General features: G+C 33.3%; 3 protein-coding genes across 4 annotated transcripts in view; 2 read left to right on the forward strand and 1 right to left on the reverse strand.

Moving 5' to 3' along the window:
* Positions 1 to 159: 159 nt before the first annotated feature.
* LOC123718781 lies at positions 160 to 6,564 on the forward strand. Its single transcript, XM_045675572.1, has one exon. It carries the CDS (start codon positions 474 to 476, stop codon positions 5,778 to 5,780), a length of 5,307 nt encoding a protein of 1,768 aa, XP_045531528.1. The 5' UTR covers positions 160 to 473; the 3' UTR covers positions 5,781 to 6,564.
* Positions 6,565 to 7,695: 1,131 nt separating this feature from the next.
* Positions 7,696 to 18,948, forward strand: LOC123720301 (intraflagellar transport protein 46 homolog). Its single transcript, XM_045676849.1, has 7 exons — positions 7,696 to 7,889; positions 8,448 to 8,553; positions 9,634 to 9,805; positions 13,422 to 13,588; positions 16,305 to 16,408; positions 17,707 to 17,819; positions 18,471 to 18,948. Exons 1-7 carry the CDS (start codon positions 7,722 to 7,724, stop codon positions 18,730 to 18,732), a joined length of 1,092 nt encoding a protein of 363 aa, XP_045532805.1. The 5' UTR covers positions 7,696 to 7,721; the 3' UTR covers positions 18,733 to 18,948.
* Positions 18,949 to 20,844: 1,896 nt separating this feature from the next.
* The window catches only part of LOC123720180 (cell growth regulator with RING finger domain protein 1-like), a 34,841-nt gene continuing 32,233 nt past the window's right edge, over positions 20,845 to 23,452 (reverse strand). For both annotated transcript variants that reach the window (XM_045676707.1, XM_045676706.1), the window contains exon 7: positions 20,845 to 22,885. In XM_045676707.1, coding sequence (XP_045532663.1) covers positions 22,749 to 22,885 — 137 coding nt within the window. In that variant the 3' untranslated portion in view covers positions 20,845 to 22,748. The remainder of the gene's footprint in view (positions 22,886 to 23,452) is intronic.

The following is a 23,452-nucleotide window of genomic DNA, read 5'->3' on the forward strand; positions in this document are numbered from 1 at the left end:
TCAGTATGCTTTATTTCAATATTTATAATTATATCTACCAACGTTAATAAAAAATTGTAATAGATTCAGCAGTTAGCTAAATCATGTAATCTGTAAAAAACATTCGTAGTATCTGTGAGGTCAGAGATAGACATTGGCATTGACAACAATTAATCGCCGATTGCCCGTTGCTGTTTGAAAAATTGAAAACGGTGTTTATAATTTGTTGTTATCCTCCTTTGAGTGAGATCGTAACGGCTACGCGATTTGGCAAAATTCCCTCGGGCGCTTATGTTATATAAAATGATCGTCGAGTGACTTCGTGTATAAAAAAGTTAAAAATAGATTATTCAGAGTGAATTGCGTGTTCGTGTATTTTTGTTTTCATTTTTGACAAACTTCGTAGATGTCTTCGTTATAACAAGAGAACTTTATGAGACTATATAAAAGTGCATTGACTATTTAATTGAAAAAAATAATTGACTTAGTGAACAATGGCTCACGTGGAGCCTATGGAGTTGGATGGTATAGAAAGTGACTTTGATAACAAGGAGAATACATTTCACATTAATAATGCTTTACCAAGAGCGCCGTGTTTTGAAAAGTTGCATGAGAATTTGGATGTGTCAGAGGTGAAACATATATGCTCTATTACTCAAGGAACTTCATCAATGTCAAGAAGTTTTACTGCTAACATTGATGATAAGAATATTTCGGTTGTTGAAGACCACATTTTAAATGGTAACTCCAACCTTACACGATCATTGAACTCTACATTAGCCAATTGCAATGCTTTATTAAAATCACCAAAGTCTTTACCATTACAATCAATAACATCAAGTCAGTGTACAGACTTAGAAAGAAATACCATTGAGAAAAGGTTACTTGATGATAAAAATAATATAAATCTGAATATTGATGGAGCTGATATGGAAAGCTTATCATTACCAAGTACATCTTCATCTTTGGGTCATACCCCAGAAGCCACAACTCCAACAAAAGAAATTCCAAAAGATGGTGGCTCACCTATCATGAGAGGGTTAAAGAGTGTCCTCAGCATGTTTAGATCATCACAAAGCCCAATTCCACCTGTACTAGATAGAGATGATGAAAATAAAGACTCTCAGGAAGCTGTTTTGAATTTACAAACTGTGGACTCCGAACCTCAAGCCGGAACAGTCTTAGCGTCAACACCTATGAAAAATTCTAAAAGAAATTGTGCTTTAAAAGAAAGTGTTACATTCAATGATGATTTAGATAGAGAATTACACTGGAAAGAAGATTCTGCTGTATTTTTCAAAGAAGAAAAAGTGCCTTTACATATTTTATTTCCTACTCATATAAGTTCTAATGTTAAGCCAGCTATTAGTAATATAGTTCAAGATAATAGGAATATTTCTCTTGAGTACATGGATATTTCATTAAATGAGACTATAACAGCTAATAATATTAAAGAAATTGAAGAAAAGGATGCCAGTACCATTATAAATAATTATGAATCTGATTCAGAGTTCAAGGATTGTGAAACAACATTAAACAGTTCTGAAGCAGATCAAATTCATGAAAATGAACCATTTGTTGGTAAACACTTAAATCAAGATTCTAACATTGATATGTCAGGTCTGGAATTTGAAAATATGGAGGTTGTCTCTAGCATAACCAAATCAAATCCACAAGAAGAATCTGATATTACACGTAATGGTGCATTTGTTATCAAAATGGATATTGGAAGTGAAGTTACTGATTCATATAAAGATGACCCTATTAGTCTTGACTCTAAACACAATTCTTATGCCATGAAAGAAACCATTAATATGAATGCTATAACAGGAAAAAGCCTCCAAAATACTGAATTAAATGAAACTGTTAATATTGAAACATATATGGATAGTTTAGGTATTGACATGATAGAGAATGTGAATAAGACAATAAGTAAAGAACCAATTGTAGAAAGTGTATGTCTAAATAATGATTTTGATAATAAGCATATGAAATTAAATAAAGCAATAAATCATGGCTCCCATTTATACACAGAGGATAAAATAGAAAGTGAAACTATAGACAAATTACATACAAAATCTCTAAGTGTTGAAAAAGCTCTAGAACCAAAACAGCCACAAACAAGTATAGAATCTCTAAGTGCTGAAGAATCTCTAGAACCAAAACAGCCACAAACTAGTATAGAAATTGATGAAGAAATATCAAATGCACCAGTTGATATTGTAAATCACACAGGCGATCATTTACCTTCTGAAACAATACAGAAGGAAGTGGCATTGAATAAAATACATAATGAAGATTTAAATAAAACCCTTTCATATAACGAGGATATTTTAGACATAAATACTACAATTACCGTTGGCTGTGGTGTTAGTAACAATCTTGCAATAACTGCTGGAATAGAGGCAAATAATGATAATAATCAAGTTCACATTACAGAGGCTTCTGTAAATCAAGAAACTTTTACTAGCATTATAAATGACTTACCTAACAATAGAAAAGGTTTTGAAACCAAATATTCCGAAAATTTCACAACTGCAATTGATGATGATATCAGTGAAAATATTAATAATAAATCTGACCTGCCAGATGTGGTACAATCAAATGAAAACACTGAATTTTTGTTAAAGAGAGAAGAAATTTATAAACATGATATTGAAATGGTTAACAAAAGTGATGTTGATTTAATGAATGCAGACAAGTTAGAAGATCAAAGTAGTATTCAAGTTAGCACAGCTGCTATTGAGTCAGGTATGTTGCATGATAATTGTGCAATGTTTAAAGAACAAATTTTTGAAGATTTGCATAACGATATTGGTGATGTAAAGAATAATATTAGTAACAAAATTGACCTTAAAAACATAGATATGCTTAGGTCAATTCAGGCTACCGCATTCAGCACTGAAATTTGTAATAACACAATTGACAGTAAAGATATAGAGAAAGATGTAAGCAATGACAATACAGTAGAACCTTTAATTGTCGAAAATAATAAATCCCTGACAAATAATAACAATAGTGATTTAAAATATCAGGCTCACAACTCTTTCCAACTAAATCCTGTGTTTAAATTCGATGAGACTAAAAATATAATTCCTGATTATAATATTTTCCATGATGATAGAGTTTGTTTGCAACCTGACATACTAAATGAAAACCAATTATTGGATTTTGAAGGCTCATCAAAGATAATTAGTGGCACTCACTTTATAAATGATCATACACCCCAAGAAGATTTTATTGATAATACTAGTCATACGGAAGTTGAACCGGCTGTTTTATCAGAAAAGGAATATGAAGCTTTAGCGATTAAAGAAAAATATGATACTCAAGTTGAAAATAAAACTTTAAAAAGTACTGGAAATTTAGCTAATGATGAAAACATAATGCTTAATAAACTAAGCTTACCAAATTTAACAGTTACAGGAGATATTAAGGAAGAAAATTTGATAACGGATTTGAAAAATGACATTAATGTAGAAATAAATGTTATTAAAGCTTTAGATTCCAATTCAACTTTGCCAAATAAATGTGATATAATAAATGAAGAAGTATTTGAAATTAATTGCACAGAAACACAAGAATCTCCCTGCAAAACTCAGAAACTAGATCAAGATGATTTAGAAGTTGTAAATATTAACAGCCAAAGTAAATGCACTGTAGTTCTCGACAATCCTTTTGAAACAAAATCCGATATACTTGAAACACCATCTACAACCATTAAAATAGAATCAATGGGGTACCATTTCAATTTTGATGAAATTAACGACCCGTTCGCCACGAAAACTAAGATGAGATCTTCACCTCCGGGAAATAATCCAGCTACCGATACTTTTACCCCAATTGAAACCATCAATAAACCAAAAAGTAGACAAAAGTTACTACAGAATAAGAGAAAGTCACAACCCTTATCAAAAAAGCTAAATGTTAGCTGTAAAAAGAATACGGACTCCACTTTAACTGAAGCCGTCTCATGTGTAAAAGAAAATAATAGCAAGAAATTAGATGAAACTCAACTAATTGAAGCTCTTCAAAGTAAAGATCAGATGTTAAACCAAATTGAAATTCACAATGATGCAAACGAAAGCAATATTGATGCTCACGTAGTAACTGCAAACGATTCAGAAATAGATAATATTGTTATTAATGATCATAAAAGGTGTGATTTGAACGTTTCTTACGATGTTAGTGAAAGAAACGTATTTAATTTACCTGAGATCGACGTTAGAAATTTTAACCCGTTCACTACTAGAACTAAAGTATGTTTAACACCACCATTAGTCAATGATACCTTTAATGCAGAAAACATCGAGCTCTTAGATTCAAATAAAAATAATACTACGGTGATTATTAATAACGATGACACTAAAGAAACTCTGGAGGATAGATATTTTATTGAAAAATCTAGACATGAAGACGAGACCTTAAAAGAAGTAAATACAGAAGATGAAGATACTATTGAAGGACCATTCTTAGATGAAGACAATTTAGGCGAGATTGAAAAAGGTGACAAACTTATTAGTGACGAAAAGCATGATTATAATATGGCATTTGATGACCTTCCTAAACAACAAACTGATGAGGCTGAAAATGAAATGTTTATTGATGCTGAAGCGTTTGAATTTTTATTGAATCAAAATCAGGCCAATATAGTAGCTGACAGTGGTAAAGAGAGTTTATTCCTCAAGTTTGATCCTTTATTTGCGAAGAGAGTATCAAGTGATGGAATTTTAGCAGCTTTAAGCAATTTTCAAAAGAAACAAAGCACGCCAAAAAAAGAAACACAACAGGAAGAATGTTATTTATACGCCGAAACAGCTAACGCATTTCCATCATGTAGTAGAAATGTTCCAACTTTTGATCATATTGATGAATCAAGTGGTAATAATATATCAAAACCTACTATGGTAGTGAATCCAGCTGTTGCATCCCCTAGAAAAAATGCAACTCCTCCTAAAAGAAATAGGCAATCTTTAACATTCACGTCCCCTGCTATGGCAGTTATAGATAAGCTTCTTTCCCTTAGTGGAAATACTAGTACATCCTTATGCCACGATACGAGTATACCTCAAATTTGTTCAGAACAGCAGCACACCGATGTAGCTCTCACGCAGTTAAGAGAGATGTTAGCCGAGAAAGAAATGCACGTACAGGTGTTAAGAAATGATCGTAAAGAACTAACTAACAGGCTCGGCGCGTTGGAATCTCAAGTGAAAACTTTAGAATACGAGAGTGAAGACAGACTAAGAAAAATAAAAGACTTAAATAATGAACTATCAGAAAAAAATAAACAAAACAAAAATATGGCGACTGTTGTTGAAGAATATGAAAGGACAATTGCAACTCTAGTTGCTGAACTCGAACAGTCTAAGAAGCAGCATGCTGAAGAACGAATGCGACTTATTAAAGACCGTAACGAACAAACTGCACATTTATCAACTTTGGAAATATCATTTAACGACTTGCACAGCAAATATGAAAAGAGTAAACAAATTATTTTAAGCCTAAAAGCGAACGAAGACTCCCTGAAAAAATCACTTCAAGAGTTTGCAGATAATCAAGTGAAGATTCAGAACAACTATGAGCTATTGAAACAACACGCCACCGGTAAGCTAAACCACGCAAATCAAGAACTTGAAAAGTTGAACAAAGGTCACGAAGCAGAGGTTCTGAAACTACAGGCAATGATGAAAAGGAAGGATTTACACATATCATCCCTCGAGGAAACGCTTGCGCAGAAAACTAAAGCGAACAAAGAGTTGACCGCTATTTGCGACGAGCTAATAAATAAAGTCGGTTGAACTATAATTAGACACAGTCTAAACAGCTATAACTCTTTGTGATCTAGAATTCATGGCTTGTGTACTTATCACATGATAAGTTGCATTAAGAATGATGTCGCGTAATTGGTGAACTGGCTCATGTGTTTGAGACAAATTATGCGCGAACTTTCGTAGTGTTTTATGAAATATGACGATCTAAAATTATGACTATTATATACAGTACTAGTGTCGCCGACGTGTATAAGTTGTTGGTACTCTGTTTTATTTGAAATCTAGTTTCTAAAGGACAAATAGTTATGCTGGCCATAATTAAGTGTGTCTAATTTTTATTTACTTTATTTTACGTTAAAGAGAAACATAAATATTTTCTGTTTAAATTAAAATGAGTATTTTTGACCTCTGTAGATTAATTTTTCTCGAATTATTTTTTCTATGCGTTATATGTGAAATTTCGTAGTTGAAAGTATTTAGGATTTTTTTAAATGAGCGATTATGTTGCTACTTTATTACAGAGTCATTGTATTGAATACTTCCAAGAAATTCTTAGCGTTATATAAATTAACATTAATGGGATGATAAATATAATTTGATATTAAGTTGGTATGTAAAGGCTGATGTCTGATGATTTTTTTGGTCTTGTAAAAATAAATATTTTTCTACTTTTTTTCTATAAATAATAATAATGTTTTATGGGCTAATAATGTAAAATTCCAAAATGTATTCGCCTATACAAAAATATTGTACACGGGTTGTTAGAAGCGAACTATTTTTGTAAAATATTTTGGTTTAATTAGATATTTTAGTTATTAAAGTCATTGACCTCGGTAACGGTTCGTTTTATTTTTACCCATCTCGTAAAAGTTGGAAACGCTCGTTTGTTTATGACTTACAATTTTGAAATGCGATCGAACAAAGAAAACGTTATAGAATATTTTAAAATGTGCATAAACAGTTTAGGCTAAAAAAATTAATCAGTGGCGCTGCAACCTTTTTACTTCAGGGCCTCAGATTTCTGTATCTGCGTCATGATTATTTGTTAATCGAATAGGCAAGTAGGTGATCAGCCTCCTGTGCCTGACGCACGCCGTCGACTTTTTGGGTCTAAGACAAGCCGGTTTCCTTCACCGTTCAAGCGAATATTAAATGCGCACATAGAAAGTCCATTGGAGCACAGCCAGGAATAGAAACTACGACATCAGGGATGAGAGGCGCACGCTGAAGCCGCTAGGCCAACACTGCTCAATGCTATACATACATATATATAAATAATGTGTGTCTTTTGAACTGTACTCACAGGCTTAAACTTAAGATTTAGTTCAGTGGAGTATTTTTCTTAGCCCACTTTTCTTTTACACGCATCATTAATTAATAATTATATGTATTAATTACATTCACCACGGTCCTAGACAGTTACTCAAGTATGAATTGTTCGTATGACCAATAAATTTTTGCAATAAGAAAGTATAAAGATTGATGAGTTGCATATTTTTTAAGTTTCGTGTTACTTGGAATTTTCACACACTTTCTAAAATACTCAAAAATAATCAATTAACTCTTGTACCCACCTGTCCTGTATTACAATGACTTGTAACTTTGAATTTTAATAAAATAAACAAGAAACATTTATAAAAACTTATCATATAACAAATATTCTTAACTTGATAACAATTATGTAAGCTTTATAATGTTTACGACTTTTAGGTTTTGAATGTGAGATTGTTAACTTTGTTTAGGTAAGCAAAACACACGTGACATTATGGTTCCATCATTCCCATTAATCACATATGAACTAGCAAATTTGGTACCAACGTGTACCAGACAATTATTAGTACCGGGAGTCATTCATGCTTCCGCTACCTCCAAAGTAACGCGCTCTCCTGCCAACCGGTTGCCATGGAAACCAACAACAAACACTGCCAGACATTGTCACTAACAGAAGTCCGTTCCGATGATTTTCCAATGTATGACGAGACTGTAGAAGTGGATGCCAACGAAATTGAGAGCCCTTCTGAAGACGAGATGTCCAAGTTCAATCCACCAGTCCGGCATACGGCGAGACATGACTTTGATTCTGACTCCGGCAGTGATGATACGCCTGAGAAGTTTGAATTCTCAGAGGAGGATCAGGTATGTGCTTTATTTTGGCAAATATTTATTTATTGTTAAAATCTTTTAATTACGCCGTTCAATCGAGTTTGTGAGAAAGGATTTAATATTTTTTTCACTCTAAGAAAAAAATGTATTAAAATCTAATATATGCTTATTTTAAGTAGCATATATTCACAGTGCCAGATTTAGCCAGCGCAGTGCCTGTAGCAAATTCTATCAACGGGCCTTTGGTTTGCTTTATGTTCTCAAGTTTAGGATATTGAATAAAACAAAACCGTTACAAATAAATTTATCTGGATTTAATATCGGCTAAGATATAGTAACACTTTAAATATTGACTTCTTTAAGCAAATTATTCTCTGTATTAAAAAGATGATGATGATTAAGATGTTCTTATAAAAAAAAAACTGGCCATTAATTAATTCAAAATTAATTCTGTAGTACAATTTTTGGGACTTTGTTTTGTTTAGATGTACTTTGATCTAGAGTTTCGACTTGAATTTTATTCTAAGCGTGTTTCAAGTCGTTCCAAAACAAGTGTTCCTGTTTATTTTAAGATCAATGATAATGTTTCAGTCGCCGGATCGACAGTCGAAGCATTCGGATAAGGATAACAATACAAAACCTAAAAATAACGAACTCTCCCGGCAGTCCAGTCGTCGGCACGATTCTTCTAATTCCGGTAAGATGGCACATTATGTTGATCATTGGAAAATATCCTTTAAGCCAACGTATTTAAGATACAATCTTGTGAATCTTATTAGTAAGATTGCCTGTTTAGTTACGAAGGGTGAAAGTTCGAGACTTCGCGTTAAATTATATAGGATAGTTTTCGCTGAGTTTTGAGATAAATGTTACCCAAAGTCCCGCAAGTCAAAAGTGGCAAAGACAGTGAGGCTGTCCACAAATTGTCACTGTCTTTATAATAATTATTTGGAATAGAGGAGGTAATTATTTTTAATTACCTCCTCTATTCAAAATTAATTAAAGTATTTGTCGGATCATGTCACGTGTGAAGAGGCTGTTGACCAATCACAATCAATCGAAACGCGCCGTTTGTCTTTTGTTTTCCATTCATAGCCCGATTTAACTTTTATCTTTTTTTTATGAATTGTCACTGCAAAAAGACATTTTAACATTACGAACTAGCCTAACTTAAGACTAACAAGTGATTTAAAACTAATATTATTTTCTAAAAATGAATTAAACTTAAAAAAAGTATTTTATGTAATAAAAATGCTATATAATGTTTAATAATATTACACATAATGGCTTTATTATACCTCTTTAAATACTAATTATATTATAATGATCAATACATCATACAATGTATTATATATGTATTGTATATATATATATTTATATAAGTAACTAATAAGAGTTAGCTGTGTTTTATGTTTATGTTTGAATGTGTATTCCGTTTCTGGTTTTTATGTACAACGTAATTGTTTACATATTGTAAAATAAGTAGCTGTAGGATTACTGACTGACTTACAGTCTCTATTAAAGGGAAGGCAGTTGTGTACTATTTTTATCCACTTACCATGTGCACTCACACTAAATCATATATTCGAATCGTTTTGTCTTTTTAAATTTTTCCAGCCAGATTCATCGGAATAATGGTATAATGGAAAATCAGCTTAAAAAATGTTTTAAGTAGATCAAATGAAACTCGGTATTCAGATAAATAGTGGTGTTCTTTCAGATTTAGTAGTTACAAGCCCTTTTCTGTGAAGAAAGCTTCATCTACTTTAAATTCCAGAATCGGATAGTGCGGATTTAGAGGCAGTGTTAAGCCAGCCCGATCCAGTGCTGCCAACTAGCGGTAAAAAGCGAGGAGTCGTTATACCAGCTGAAGGGGCCTATGATCCCAAACAGTTCGCTGATCTGAAAGTGCCAGCAGAAATGGAGAACATTTTTCAATATATCATGAAGTAAGTACAGTTTTATTAAATTATAACGCATTTTTTACGGACACATTAACTTGAGTTCAAAGTATCGGTCTATTTGACATTATGAAATAGATATAGACATAGACGTAACATTTATTACTAACAAAACACACACAGAGAGACACACAAAATAACAATAATCAAAAAAAAAGAGAGAATACATTTTTATTTAAAGAACAAAGTATGTTTTAAGTGTGTAATGCGTGGGTGCTGTTGTTGTAATTGGCCCTGTGTCAGCATTATGCAGAGGAGCAGGCTGTTCCACAGCGCTGGTCGTTCTGCCAGAGACCATAGTAGCTAATCTGTGCCGCAGTAGCAAAAAAAAACCGAATGTAATAATACTAATACTTAGTAAAAACAAAAAAAATAAAAATAATATAAAGCGTTATTGAGAGCTGTATAAATATGGTTTTAAAAGGTGTTGTGGAGTAAAATAACTAGTAGATAAAAAAAATTATTGATTTTAAACGTCTGTCACGTGTCACAAAATGGTCACAGATTAGATTATATTGAATCGACGATGACGTACTATGTTAGTTAATAATAACATCGCCCTTCTTTGCCTAGTACTATTCTTGGAGTTTTATTTAGTCCGAGACTTATTTTGAACGAAATATGTGTTTGTATAATTTAAGAATAAATGTTACAGCCCTGATCCCCCACAATAGAGACTTTGGAAACAAAAAATGTTTTAAATTCCAACTAGTAAACGCGAGTAAACAAATGTTCTTTAATGCAATAATATACACCCTTATAGGGGAGCCCAGCTGCTGCCTGTGTCCAGGGACTTTGACTACATCTCAAAATTTTACTTTTAAAAGATACAAAATATTATTACAATAAAGTAGTTCCCGTATGGTGTATTACGCGTCTCGCGAGATGACTACAGAGGTAATATTTATTTTTGCTTACAACATTCATGGGCGAGCCTGGACGCAATTCCTCGCGAGACTCGCTGTTTTAGTTGTGTTAGCCGCCTTTATATAGTTTATACTTTTACGCAGAACCGTTCCAGGCACGGCCTGTGCTTTATTAACCACAAGAAATAATTAGAGATATAAACTTTATTAAATTGAGCAATAAACTTTATTAACTTGAGCAATAAACTTTATCAACTTGAGCAATAAACTTTAATAACTTGAGCAATAAACTTTATTAACTTGAGCAATAAACTTTATTAACTTGAGCAATAAACTTTATCAACTTGAGCAATAAACTTTATTAAATTGAGCAATAAACTTTATTAACTTGAGCAATAAACTTTATTAACTTGAGATTAAACTTTATTAAATTGAGATATAAACTTAATTAACTTGAGATATAAACTTGATTAAATGAAAATATAAACTTTATCCACTTGAGCAATAAACTACATTAAATTGAGAAATGAATCTTATTAAATTGAGATATAAAATTGATTAAATTGAGATTTGGATTGAAAAATTCGACTGAACTCATCTTTTTCCCCGAGGCTTCTAGACCTTGAAATCCGGACCTGCAGTTAACACGAAAAAAACTGAACATTTGTTTACGTGTTCATAAGCATCGTATGTGCCATCGTGTCTAGAGGGTTTTAAATTAATAAATTTCATTAAAATTTATAAGAATCAACAATTATAGTTTGTTTCTCTAATGTTTTTTTAAATGTTTCAAATAACCTATTTTTAGGCTTATTATAGATATTTGGTCTAATCTATTCTAGAGTACATCACTAACAAAATTAAACTCCAAAGGATTCATTTATAGCAAATACTCTACGCAATTCTTCTTATACTACTACTACTGCGATTGTTGATCGCGCTTATCTCGAGAACTTCTGGTTCCAATAACAAATCGAGATAACATTACGTTACAAGCAAATTAACAGTTAAACCGGGAGGCGCAGCTGGTATATATGTGCATAAACAATTGAAACGGTCTTATGTTAATAACAAGACCATTTGAAAAAATATATAATGTTATACTTTTAAGCACATTTTGAAGTTTATTCTACAGACTAAATCCTCATCTGTCTCTTTGTATCACAACGTAATACAATGCAACAGATAGATACGAAAAAGTTACTTTAGTAAATGACTGCAATTAGACTAGAAAGAAGGTATCTTAGAAATGAAAACGAAACCTCAGTCTTGTAATAATATTTGGTAAAATAATACAATTGTCTTTACAATGTGGTCATTGTGGGTTTAGTCACATGATATACAATGAAAGTACACATTGAAGTGAAAGTGAGGTGTAACTTTATCTTTATTTGGGAAACAGTTTTTATTTTAATTAGAGTCACATGCTTTCGTCCATACACTGATATCATTTCATCGATTGGTCTAATTTATTTTAGCTTCCGCCTGCAACCTCCTCAAAAATAATTAAATCATACAATTCGGATCATAGTTAACAATAGAACAAACAGACAGCTGCAAACCACATGTCATAAAACTAAACATTATCACTCTACCCTCATTATACATATTGGAAATCTGTAAATTTGCCCATACACACAAAGAATTTTACACCACACGCGAAGACATACAGACAAGATATACACTTCGACACAAAAAACGCCTAAACCTACCATCTTCCCGATTACAAATACATGCATCAAGCCCACTAGTCATGTCAATCAAAATTTATAATAAACTACCGGAGACACTAAGAAATGAAAAAAAGATACATATATTTACAAACAAACTAAAAAAACTTCTTATACGTAAATGTTATTATAGCGTTAATGAGTACCTAGAAAATAAAAATATAGCTTAATTTAATGATTATTAATCCCTAAATATTCAAAATTAAATAAATAAAAATAAAAAAAAATGTTCTTCTATATAATTAATACTAACCTGAAATGTGAAATTTTATGTACTATTAATTATGTAATATAGATTTTGTAATACCTTCTTTTGCTGTGCCCTAACAGGGTCCATAATATTGTACCTAGCTTTAAGCCTCATAAACATCTTTTGTAACGTTATGGAATGCAAATAAATGTATGAATACATGAAAAATTAAAATAATTTATATAAAACCGTCATAGTTATAATATTTATAAATGAACCTCCTTGGACAACCATAGTTCTCCCTTAATAGTCCGGTTTTTTATCGCACATGCGGTATAGTCTACTAGTGGTTTAATCCCTGGATGTCCTTTGGATTTTTTCATGTACGGTCAAAGTCAAAAATCATTTATTCATATAGGTAACACAATGTACACTTATGTACGGGATGTATACGGTGTAGGGAAGCTTCGTGACTAAAGTGCCATGTGCCAATCACGGTTTCTAATCAAACGTCTGCTTGGGGATATAATAGGAATCTCTTCGGAGTGAATATCCATTTCCACCTGCGTTGCTTGATAAGCTGGCTAATCGGTTAGGCTGCTACTTCCGTATCACGAAAGATTTCTTTGTAGTAAAGTACTTTTCGACTCTACTAGACATGCATCACGCTTGCGGTGCCTACAAAATCCTTCCTTTTTCCACATTTTAATCAAACTGATGTTGACGGTAAATAAACTGAGTACCGTCTTTCATATGTTTTTCTTTTTATAAATTGGTTGAAAGGCTCACCGACTGATGAATATTTTTTAAAATTACAGATACACGCCCCAAAAGATAGATATAGACTTCAAGCTCCAGCCCTTCATACCGGAGTATGTGCCAGGAGTTGGCGACACGGATGCGTTTATAAAAGTGTCCTCGCCCGTATGCGGTCTAAGGGCTGAGCCCCTAGCTGAACGCGCCCTTAACATGATTGATAATTTAGGTATGTTTCTTAACAACGAATCATGGCAACATTTTACTGGTGTATAACGGTCTCTAAACTGACTAAATTTCTCCAAATACCTGAAGGAGGTTTTCCCGATGTGTAGGTTGGTCGGGTCTGCTTTGACTGTGGACCGATCTAGATGTGGTGTCAAATTATTTTTATATGGCGATTTCCATAGGTTGCTTTGCGTACCAGCAATATTATTGTTTATTTAGAAAGTTTAGATTTTCTTTTAATTCTATTGTGTAGAATGCAGATTACATTGAAAATAGAATAAACTTTTGCTGGTCTAAAAAGTCGAACTCAATTTAACAATAATTTGCCTGTTCTTACAGCTGCATTTTTCAAATATGCCAGTTATATAATTTACGAACTAATATTTTTATTAGAACTAATAATTTAATACAGCAAAAAGCGTAAATAAATCTAAGTCAAACACTAATTCCGATAACAATTTACATGTCAAAATGCAAATTATAAATCTAATGACGCTCGTAAATTGCGAATCTGACCTACATACAGATATATCTCGATGGCGGCGTTGGCAATCTTATCGCGTTAAAATTAGTGCATAAATATTTAACGTTGTATATAGAAATTTCAGTTTGTTTATTCCGTGTCTTAATGCGATTTCCGGCTAAATAGTCATTGTTTTTTATTGGTAAGGTAGGCTTAAAGTGAACAAGGAACTCAGACATGTCTCAAACAATTAATGATATTTAACATATTTTTTAAATTATAACAATAGTAAAAATTTCTAGAAAATTGAATATTATAGAAATGTTAATTACTTTATGCTCGAGTATACTAGAAAAACTATAGAGATCCAAGTTTTTTTAACGGATACAGGACATGCGCTCCTACGGGACTCTCTAAAAGGACAATCATGCAGCCCTGTTTAATTGCGTTGCCGGTCTTTATAGTTTTCAGTAATGCTGACTTAAGATTGAATTATAAAGACGTATTACACACATGCGTATAACATCTTTATACGCCTATCTACCTTTAATATATATATAACTAGCGAATCCAACAGACCATGTCCTGTACAAAAATATATCTAATTCTGTAAATCATTATTGACGTTGAACACAAAAAAACATGCACTGAAGATTTATGTGTATACCAGCCGTTTTTATTCTGTATAGATAATTACCCTAGATAATGCCGGGCTGATTGGTGAATCCTTAATATACAGGGCGCCAGCAAAGTGCATAAAAAAATCATTCAAAACGGTCCAGCCGTTTAAGAGGTTCAGTGACATGACATATATATATTAGGTCCTTACATATGAAATTGGCGTATTTTCTACTGGCCACTTCAATCACGATGTTCTTCTCTTTGGTAAGGAATTCCAAATTCATGTACTCATGTATTTGTGCTTCGATGACCGTCATTCATTTGTTTTTTTCTTCTGTTTTTTTCTGTTTGCGTCACTCATTTTACAAAATGGAAAACTTAAAGTATCGCATTACTTACGAGTACGAGTTCTGCCGTGGCACTAGTGCTGCGGAAACGGTTCGAAGGGTGAATGATGTGTATGGCGGTCATGTTGCAAAAGAAAACACAGTTCGTTTTTGGTTCTAATGTTTTCGTTCTGGAAATTTCGACCTGCAGAACAAGCCCCGTGGACGGCCCGAGACCCAAGTTGATAATGAAGTATTGAAGGCTATTGTGGAAGCGGATCCATCGCAAACCACGTCCGTCCGTTAGCTGCAGGTTGCGGTGTTAGTGATAAAACTGTTTTAATTCAATTGAAGCAAATTGGGAAGATTAAAAAGCTTGAAAGGTACCTCACGAATTGACTGAAGCAAACCGGCAAACGCGCGTCGACTGCTGCGTTACATTACTGAACCAGCACAATAACGAAGGTATTTTAAACCGAATCATTACCTGTGATGAAAAATGGATTCTTTACGATAATCGGAATCGCTCAGCGCAATGGTTGGATCCTGGCCAGCCAGCCAAATCCTGCCCCAAGCCAAAATTAACCCCAAAAAAGTTACTTGTAAGCGTTTGGGGGACTAGTGCCGGTATTGTTCATTGCAGTTTTCTCAAATCTGGCCAGACTATTACGGCTGATGTTTATTGTCAGCAATTGCAAACCATGATGGAAAAGCTAGCGGCTAAACAACCTAGGCTGGTCAACGCTAGACCACACACTGCACAACAGACGGCTACCAAATTAGAAGAGCTTCAATTGGAATGTCTAAGACATCCTCCGTACTCTCCGGACCTTGCTCCAACAGATTACCATTTTTTTCGAAAAATGGACAACTTCTTGCAAGGGAAAAAATTTAACTCTGATGGGGCAGTCCAAATCGCCTTCACAGATTTTATTGATTCCCGTCCGACTGGTTTTTTTAGTAAAGGGATCAATGAACTACCTATGAGATGGCAAAAGTGCATAGAAAACAATAGTTCATACTTTGATTAATTAAATATATTATATTTAAAAATATTCGACTTTTTGTTCCTCCCATACAAAACACCAATTTCATATGTAAGGACCTAATATTATATATACTAGTACATAGTAGTGAATATTTTTCTAAAACTATGTCCCTGTCAATATTTAGTATTTTCTACAAGTTTGACAAAGTAACTTTAAAGTTGAGCCGAATTTACTTATAAAATGATACGCTCCGTGTGATACGCGTGCTAAATTGTTTTTATTACACAAAACGATAAAATCTGCTTGTTGATGTTTCAGGTTTAACAATATTGGACGAACCAGCGGCTGAACAAAGTGACCCGGCGTTGATGCATCTCCAGCTTAGAGCCATTTCTAAAACTAGCAGTGCGAAATCCAATCTTGTGAGTAATTTTATCCATCTATATAGATAAAACTAGCGGACCCCACAGACTTCGTTCTGTCAAAAAGATTTGAAATGTGGCAGTTGTTTGTTCCTACCAATTTTATAATCGGCGCAAAAAAATCTCATGGCAGAACCATGCCCCTGATGATAGGCCGATGTGTGAGGTTCAGCTCGGGTGACCAAAGTATCTTCGCTCGAACTTTGGCCTCTCTTCTGTGACCCATTAAAAAACCCCGACTGGGATGTCTGCTAGAGGGCTTCAAACTAAGAGGCGAACTTAGGGTTCAAACCTGATTGGAAAATAATCTAAAAGGATAGTGGGAACCTAAAAGTGACAAATATTTAAAAATTGTGTGCCTCATCGATATATTTTCCTAATAGTATGTATTCAAATAATTTTGCTAAGTTAGGGATGTTAAATTAATAATTCAAAAATTAAATCCTTTTTTTAACGCGATGTGTTTGACAGATGTAATGACGTGAAAACATATGCATTTTATGTCGCATGCCGAAACTAAATTAAAATAAATAATATTGCGAAGCCCACCAAATTAAAAATCAGTACTAATGATCTATAGCTCTCACATTTTTTCGCGATATTATCACTTGTTGTGTTTCGGAACGCGACATTGCTTAGACAACAGTGAGTGCTTGTAATTTAATATGAACTTTATTGAATAGCAATAAAGTTCAAATTGACTCTACATTTTATTTACAAAACGTTTGGAAAAATAAAAAGGGCTGTTTTAGGGTTTTCCCGGAAATTATGTAACGAATTTTGGAACCCTTTCGCCGGCGGCTAGTTTGTAATAAAAAACGAAAGCCATTTTAAATTGACACATTGCAAATATGTCAAGATCGTAATTTGACCCATATTTGAGATACTTCCAGCTGAAGGAAAAGCTACATAACCTTTTACTATATATATTTTATACATATATTATACTTACAGGATCCATGGCGAAATGGTTAATGATATTAATTATTACTTGTTTGGTAGACACGATCACCTTGCAGCTTAGAATTTATATTAATATAATAATTATTTATTTAATGTTTATTTTTGAAACGGGGGCAAACGGGTAGGAGGGTTACCTGATCTTAAGTGGTAGGTAGTAACTCTCAATGTCAGAAGGCTTGCGAGTGCATTGCCGGTATTTTAAGAGTTGGTACGCTCTTTTCTTGAAGGACCCTAAGTCGAATTGGTTCTAACGAATCTATCTAACGGTATAGATTTCGTATATAAAATATTTTTTTTTTCCTATAAAATATTTAAAGTACTTTTAAATTTTATAGTTAACGAAGAAAATCGAGAATGCCGAAAGCAATCCCAAGGCGATTGAGAGATGGATAAAAGATGTCAGCGAGTTGCATATATCGAAACCGGCCCCCACCGTCAGTTATACTACGTAAGCCAATAACTTCGCATTTTGAACAAAAGAAACCGTTATTTTGTAGACAACTAGATGGCGCTTTTCTAAGATTTATGAAATGGCGTCTAATCCTACTTCTTTATAATTAAAATATAGCCCAGAAATGTGGTTAGGTAGACAACCTTGATATCGTGCGTTCAACCACAACCGATAAAAATTCTACCGGGTTGTGAACTAAAGAATTTTTATCTACGAACGCATTAACATGATGAAAGATAATATCGAAAAAAAGCCAGGGCTTCTCTCAGTCCTAAAATACAGCACGATGACACATGCCCGTGTGTCATGTCAATGATCAGTAAGCACCTTCGTTAAATACAAAAACTTAAGACGATGTTAATGCAAGTCAAACAATGTAAATTATTTCGAAAGATTAACGAAATTAAAAACCCGATTGCAAAACACTTCTTGTGAGAAACTTAATATGTCGATCGAGAACACGTCGCTCTTAGCCGTCCAAGTTATAGTCTAGACTCATTCTGATGTGTCTTTAATGCCCTTGATTTGGTTAAACGCGCTAATACTACGAATGTTAGACGGTAATTGATGAAATTATTGCACTTAAAATAATTTACATTAATAAAAATAGATATCATTTCAATAATAAATGTGCAATTTATTTTTTAGAAAAATGCCGGATATTGACAGCCTAATGGAAGAGTGGCCCGACGCTATGGAGGAAACATTGAACAAAGTTGGTTTCCCGCCGGCAACTCTTGACTGCTCACTGTCACAATACGTTGATATAGTCTGTGCAATATTTGACATTCCAATAGCGGGAGACACGCTCAATGACAGATTACAGGCGCTGCATTTGTTGTTTAGTCTGTATTCAGCTGTTAAAAACTCACAGTTGTACGCCGATAGGATAAAAGAGGAAAAGGGATAAGCGGGGAACCGGTCGTAATGGAAATTTAGGCGGCAGGCCTATATCCAATGGCCGTCGACGACGTCAAAGGACTGAAACGAAGGTTAAGCTGTGTACGTTTCTTATAATAAAGGTCTTTTGATTTAATCCAAAATGTATTTTAATACAATAAACTTTCAGTATTATTTATTAAGGAAAATACTCCTATAATATACAAACCATACATGTTTTTTATAACCCCTCATATGTTGATATTGATATAGCATACATTTTTAATCTACATGACGTTATATAACATTAGTTACTTTATATAATTTCATTCGGTAATATACTAATTATGAAATGAAATACATATTTTATTTAAACTACATTAGATTCAAAGATGTCGAAGTTTTCAAATATCAATTTTAGTTAAAATTTGGAACACAAAAAACAAAATAGACCGATCTTTTACCATAAGTGTCAAATGTTACCAATTAAGTAAATAATAAATAGAACTGAATCCTTCCTTCTTTATGAATTACATTTCTGGGAAATGCACCCAACAAAGAGTTGGTATTAACACATTTGGAATGTTGGGTTAAACGATAGCCAATTATCTTAATCTTCCAAGATTTGTACACGGGACATTGCTTCCGCAGAACTTCTACGATCTTACTAACCGATGCTGGCGGAGACATAACAGCACTAAAGCGTCACGGAGGCTCCAGTCAACAACAGCTGCAGAAGGCTACATAGAAGATTCTATAACTAACAAATCTTAATATCCAATTCGATACTCAATTCCATAGAGAATAGTAAAAATGAAATTAATATAAACGTTCCATTGTCAACCCTAACAACGACTAGCTCTTATAGCACCTCCCAGCCCGTTATTCAGGTTCAGTTTCATAATTGCAATATTCAAATTATCGATACCAGCTACACTTCTTACTAATATAGCAAACAATATTAAATTTAAATTTAAAAAATACTACATAAGTCAAACAATTATAAATTGTGCATAACATAAATTATGCTATATTTGCGTTTTACGTGCAATTTTAAATCGTTTGAATGGTTTGATTGTTATAAATTTACAGTTTATATGTCACTGGCCTTAGTATATATATATTTGTGTTAATGATTTAAATATGTTCGACGTCCTGGTGGATAGAAAAACTGTGTACAGTTTGTGTTTCCACTACACCAATTTCCTTTATATTAAGTACACTTATACAATAAATAAATATGAATAATTATTATAATAAATATTTTTTCTTTTATAATGTAGCTACCTATGCCTACCTAGCCATGAGATTAAATAAAATAGTGTATGCAACTGCATATAATTAGGTATTAAAACACTCGTGTAATCTTATTTTGAAAATAATTCTTTAGAGCTACACTTACACATTGACTTACTTTGACTTAATGTCCTATAACCCCTAGGTGGGGCAGGGGGGCGTCCACAGTTTTCGGTTTCTTGAATCGTTGGTTTTTCAGGCAAGCAGGAGATTAACCCACTGTGCCCTAGTCTGATAGTGGGGCTGCCACTTTAGAGCATCCAGACATGCTCGGTTTTATACGGGTTACCTCCCTAGTGAGTGGATTCTGTTTTAAGGCGCAGAATATTCGCCTTTTGCCCTGCATCCTCAGCTCATCTGCAGTTCTAGGTAGTGGGCACGCGTGAGCGTGGCTGCAGTAGGTCCCAGGGTGGACCACTAGGACGTGGATGACTCGGACTGGTCGGGGTTCTGCTTATACTAGTGTTCCACTACGTAACACAGCAGAAGGTTTTTTTTTTGGTTTTTTCTAGGCAATGCTGACCTCACTCCATCAGCGATTCCCACCAACACCAACCCCAACTTCCCACCCCCACACTTACACATGCATGGTGTAATTATCAAATAAAATTAATTACGTCTGGTACTAAAATTTCTGTAACTGTGTCACAATGACTCCTAAACCTGAAACACGCCGGGGTTTATGCGTATATAGACCAAAACTGCTTTAAAACAATCAAAAAGTACTATAGGATCTATAAAAAATTCGGTCGAGTCATCAAAATTAATGATATTTTATTTTACTTACTGGTAACACAAAATGCATGGGATTATCTATGGTTATCTATAAAGGTAATAAAAACAACAATAACTTTGGCAATCTTATTTATTTACACATTTTGAAAATATACCATCTACATTTGTTGACTTATTAGCCTCTGCCAGGCTTTATATACTAATTGATGAATTTTGCAATGTATGAGTCGAGACAATTTGGTGTATTTAGGGAATTTCTGCTGATTCGTGAGACTTATTTACATTTATTACAATCAAGAAGTCACGGAAACGACAATTTCTTACGAGGTACCCTCTTTTAAAAAAGTATTACACAGTTAACGTCAAGTATTGCCTCTAGTTAAATTCAGTGTATTAAGGTTATAAAGAGGGTAGTTTAAAAAAAAGTAGATGAGATAAAGTGAAACTATAAGCTGTTTTAACACACCAGAGGCGCCTTAAGAAGTTTTTAATATAAATAGCATTTGTTATAATTAAATTACTAGCTGAGGCCCTGACTTCGTTCAGATTTAACCAAGAATAACATTGTGTTATTGTAGACGGTACGGTCAACAGAAAAAATAAAATAAATGTTACATATCAAAATTAATTTATCTAATTAACGAATAAAATGCCAGTTTTAAGGCGCCAGTGGTTGACAGCACACGACTAAGCGAGTCCTAAAGTTATATGAGCAGTGATCTATATTATATTAGTAAGCGACTTATGTTAATAATTTATGTTATATGTACACATACAAAGCAAATTCACAAAGCATTAATTTTATCACAGTTTCATTCTTTGCACCCACTCTTATTTTATCAGAAAATAGGAAATTAATCATATCTTAATACACAAAATACTTGTTAATAAATTAATGTTAACAATTGCTGTTTTGACAACACATAAACAAATACTTTTGTGTGAGACATTTCGAACACAAAAGTATCGCCAAACTTGGACGCTGTGAAAATTTATAGTTTCCAACGGGATATACAAAAATTGTATAATTTACGATTGGTTTAGACGCACAGATGTCCTTAAACATGTTGACACAAAATATCTGACGCATAAAGGGTTTGTTTGAAAAAAACTTAAAACATCTTCAGTGTCCTCGAAGTTCGGAGCTCCCAAAAAGAATTAAAATCTAATAAATAAACATTTGTACAAATAAATTCACGCAAAATATCACAAACAAACATTGTCTTTTAAATATCTATACTACATCACATTAAATTTTGACAATTTATGATAAAGGAAAGCAAAGGTAAAAATTATCACGGTAGATGGCGCTATAATAAATTTTACGCAATATCAAAAAAATATATATTCTGTCTACGCAATGTGGCTGACGTTAAATTCCTTCGTAAAATACGGATTTTTCACTCACAGTTAAACTAACGAGTCGTGTTCGAGAACTTAACATTTAACCTTGTATGGAGACAGTATTAGGCTTTATACACGTTTTACATATGTTAAGAGATGAGTAATAAAGAGAAAATTTGCTAACTCACCACAGTGCACAGCCCATTAATGGCGCATGGTCTGTCATTTGCTTCGAGTAAAAATGCCAATACGTAAGTAAATGCATGACAGGTCAAGCAACACTTAGATTAAGTAAACAATCAAATGTCAATTTGACAGGTGACAATTGACACTTTCTGAATGTTGGTTTGTGACTTAATATTAGTCGATTTACTTACGTCTCGATGAGATTATTACTGTTTATTCCCAAAACAAATGACGCGTCATGAAGTCAGCCATTTTATTGTGGATAGTGATTAGCGCATCGTAGTGTTACCATCTCTAGCGCTTTTGACACATGACATTTTCGATAAATTTCATTTTTATCGCAAACTTTTAGAGTAATCAGAATGTATACATTAAAAAAATACAATAATCAAATTGGTGGATCCACCACACACGTCAATCAGGTCAAATTACTGTTCGAGCCAAGACCTTATGTTCTATTATCTATGGCTCAAATAATGTTAAGGGCTAGTGATAGTGAAATAGATTTAGAAGTCGCCTATTAATGGGATACTGTTGTTTGTCTGATCGCGGTTCCTCCTCGTTTCTGATGCAAAAGTAACTCGTGATAATGCTGCGACATATTGGACATTTGTCTAGCTTCGCTGTAAAAGAAATAAACTGTTTTAAAGCTGTTTAAAATGTATTTATACATAAAATATCATCTGAATCAGCGTCATAGACATTCGCGGTTCTAGAATTACTGAGTTAAGAGTTGCTTGTTATTGTTTGTATAACTTCTCTATGAAGTTTGACATATTTGACACTGCCCAAAACTAGACTTAACGTAAATTAAAATGTAATTTAATTTACTTTTCCAATGCAGGATTTAGACGTCTGGAGGCCTCCGGGCAACATAGGAGTTTGCCTCCAGAGATCTAAAGGCCAGTAGAGGCCTCAAAATATTTTCCAAATAAATTTTTTCAAACGATAAATATATTTTTTTAATATTTATGTTTTTATGGATTTAAGCTAGACAGACAGCTATAGGCTTAAACATGTCCGCTTTGCGGTTGACCGAAAACTGGCAACCTTTTTTCTCTCAAATATTTAGATAATTTCGTTTAAGACGTAAAATTAATTAAATAACATATAGTTGCATAAAATATCAGCAAATTATAAATAAAAAAAAACGAATCACTAATTCATTCAATATTAATTTCATCAAAAAG

This window comes from Pieris brassicae, chromosome 2 (assembly GCF_905147105.1).
Source record: "Pieris brassicae chromosome 2, ilPieBrab1.1, whole genome shotgun sequence".
Taxonomy (NCBI): domain Eukaryota; kingdom Metazoa; phylum Arthropoda; class Insecta; order Lepidoptera; family Pieridae; genus Pieris; species Pieris brassicae.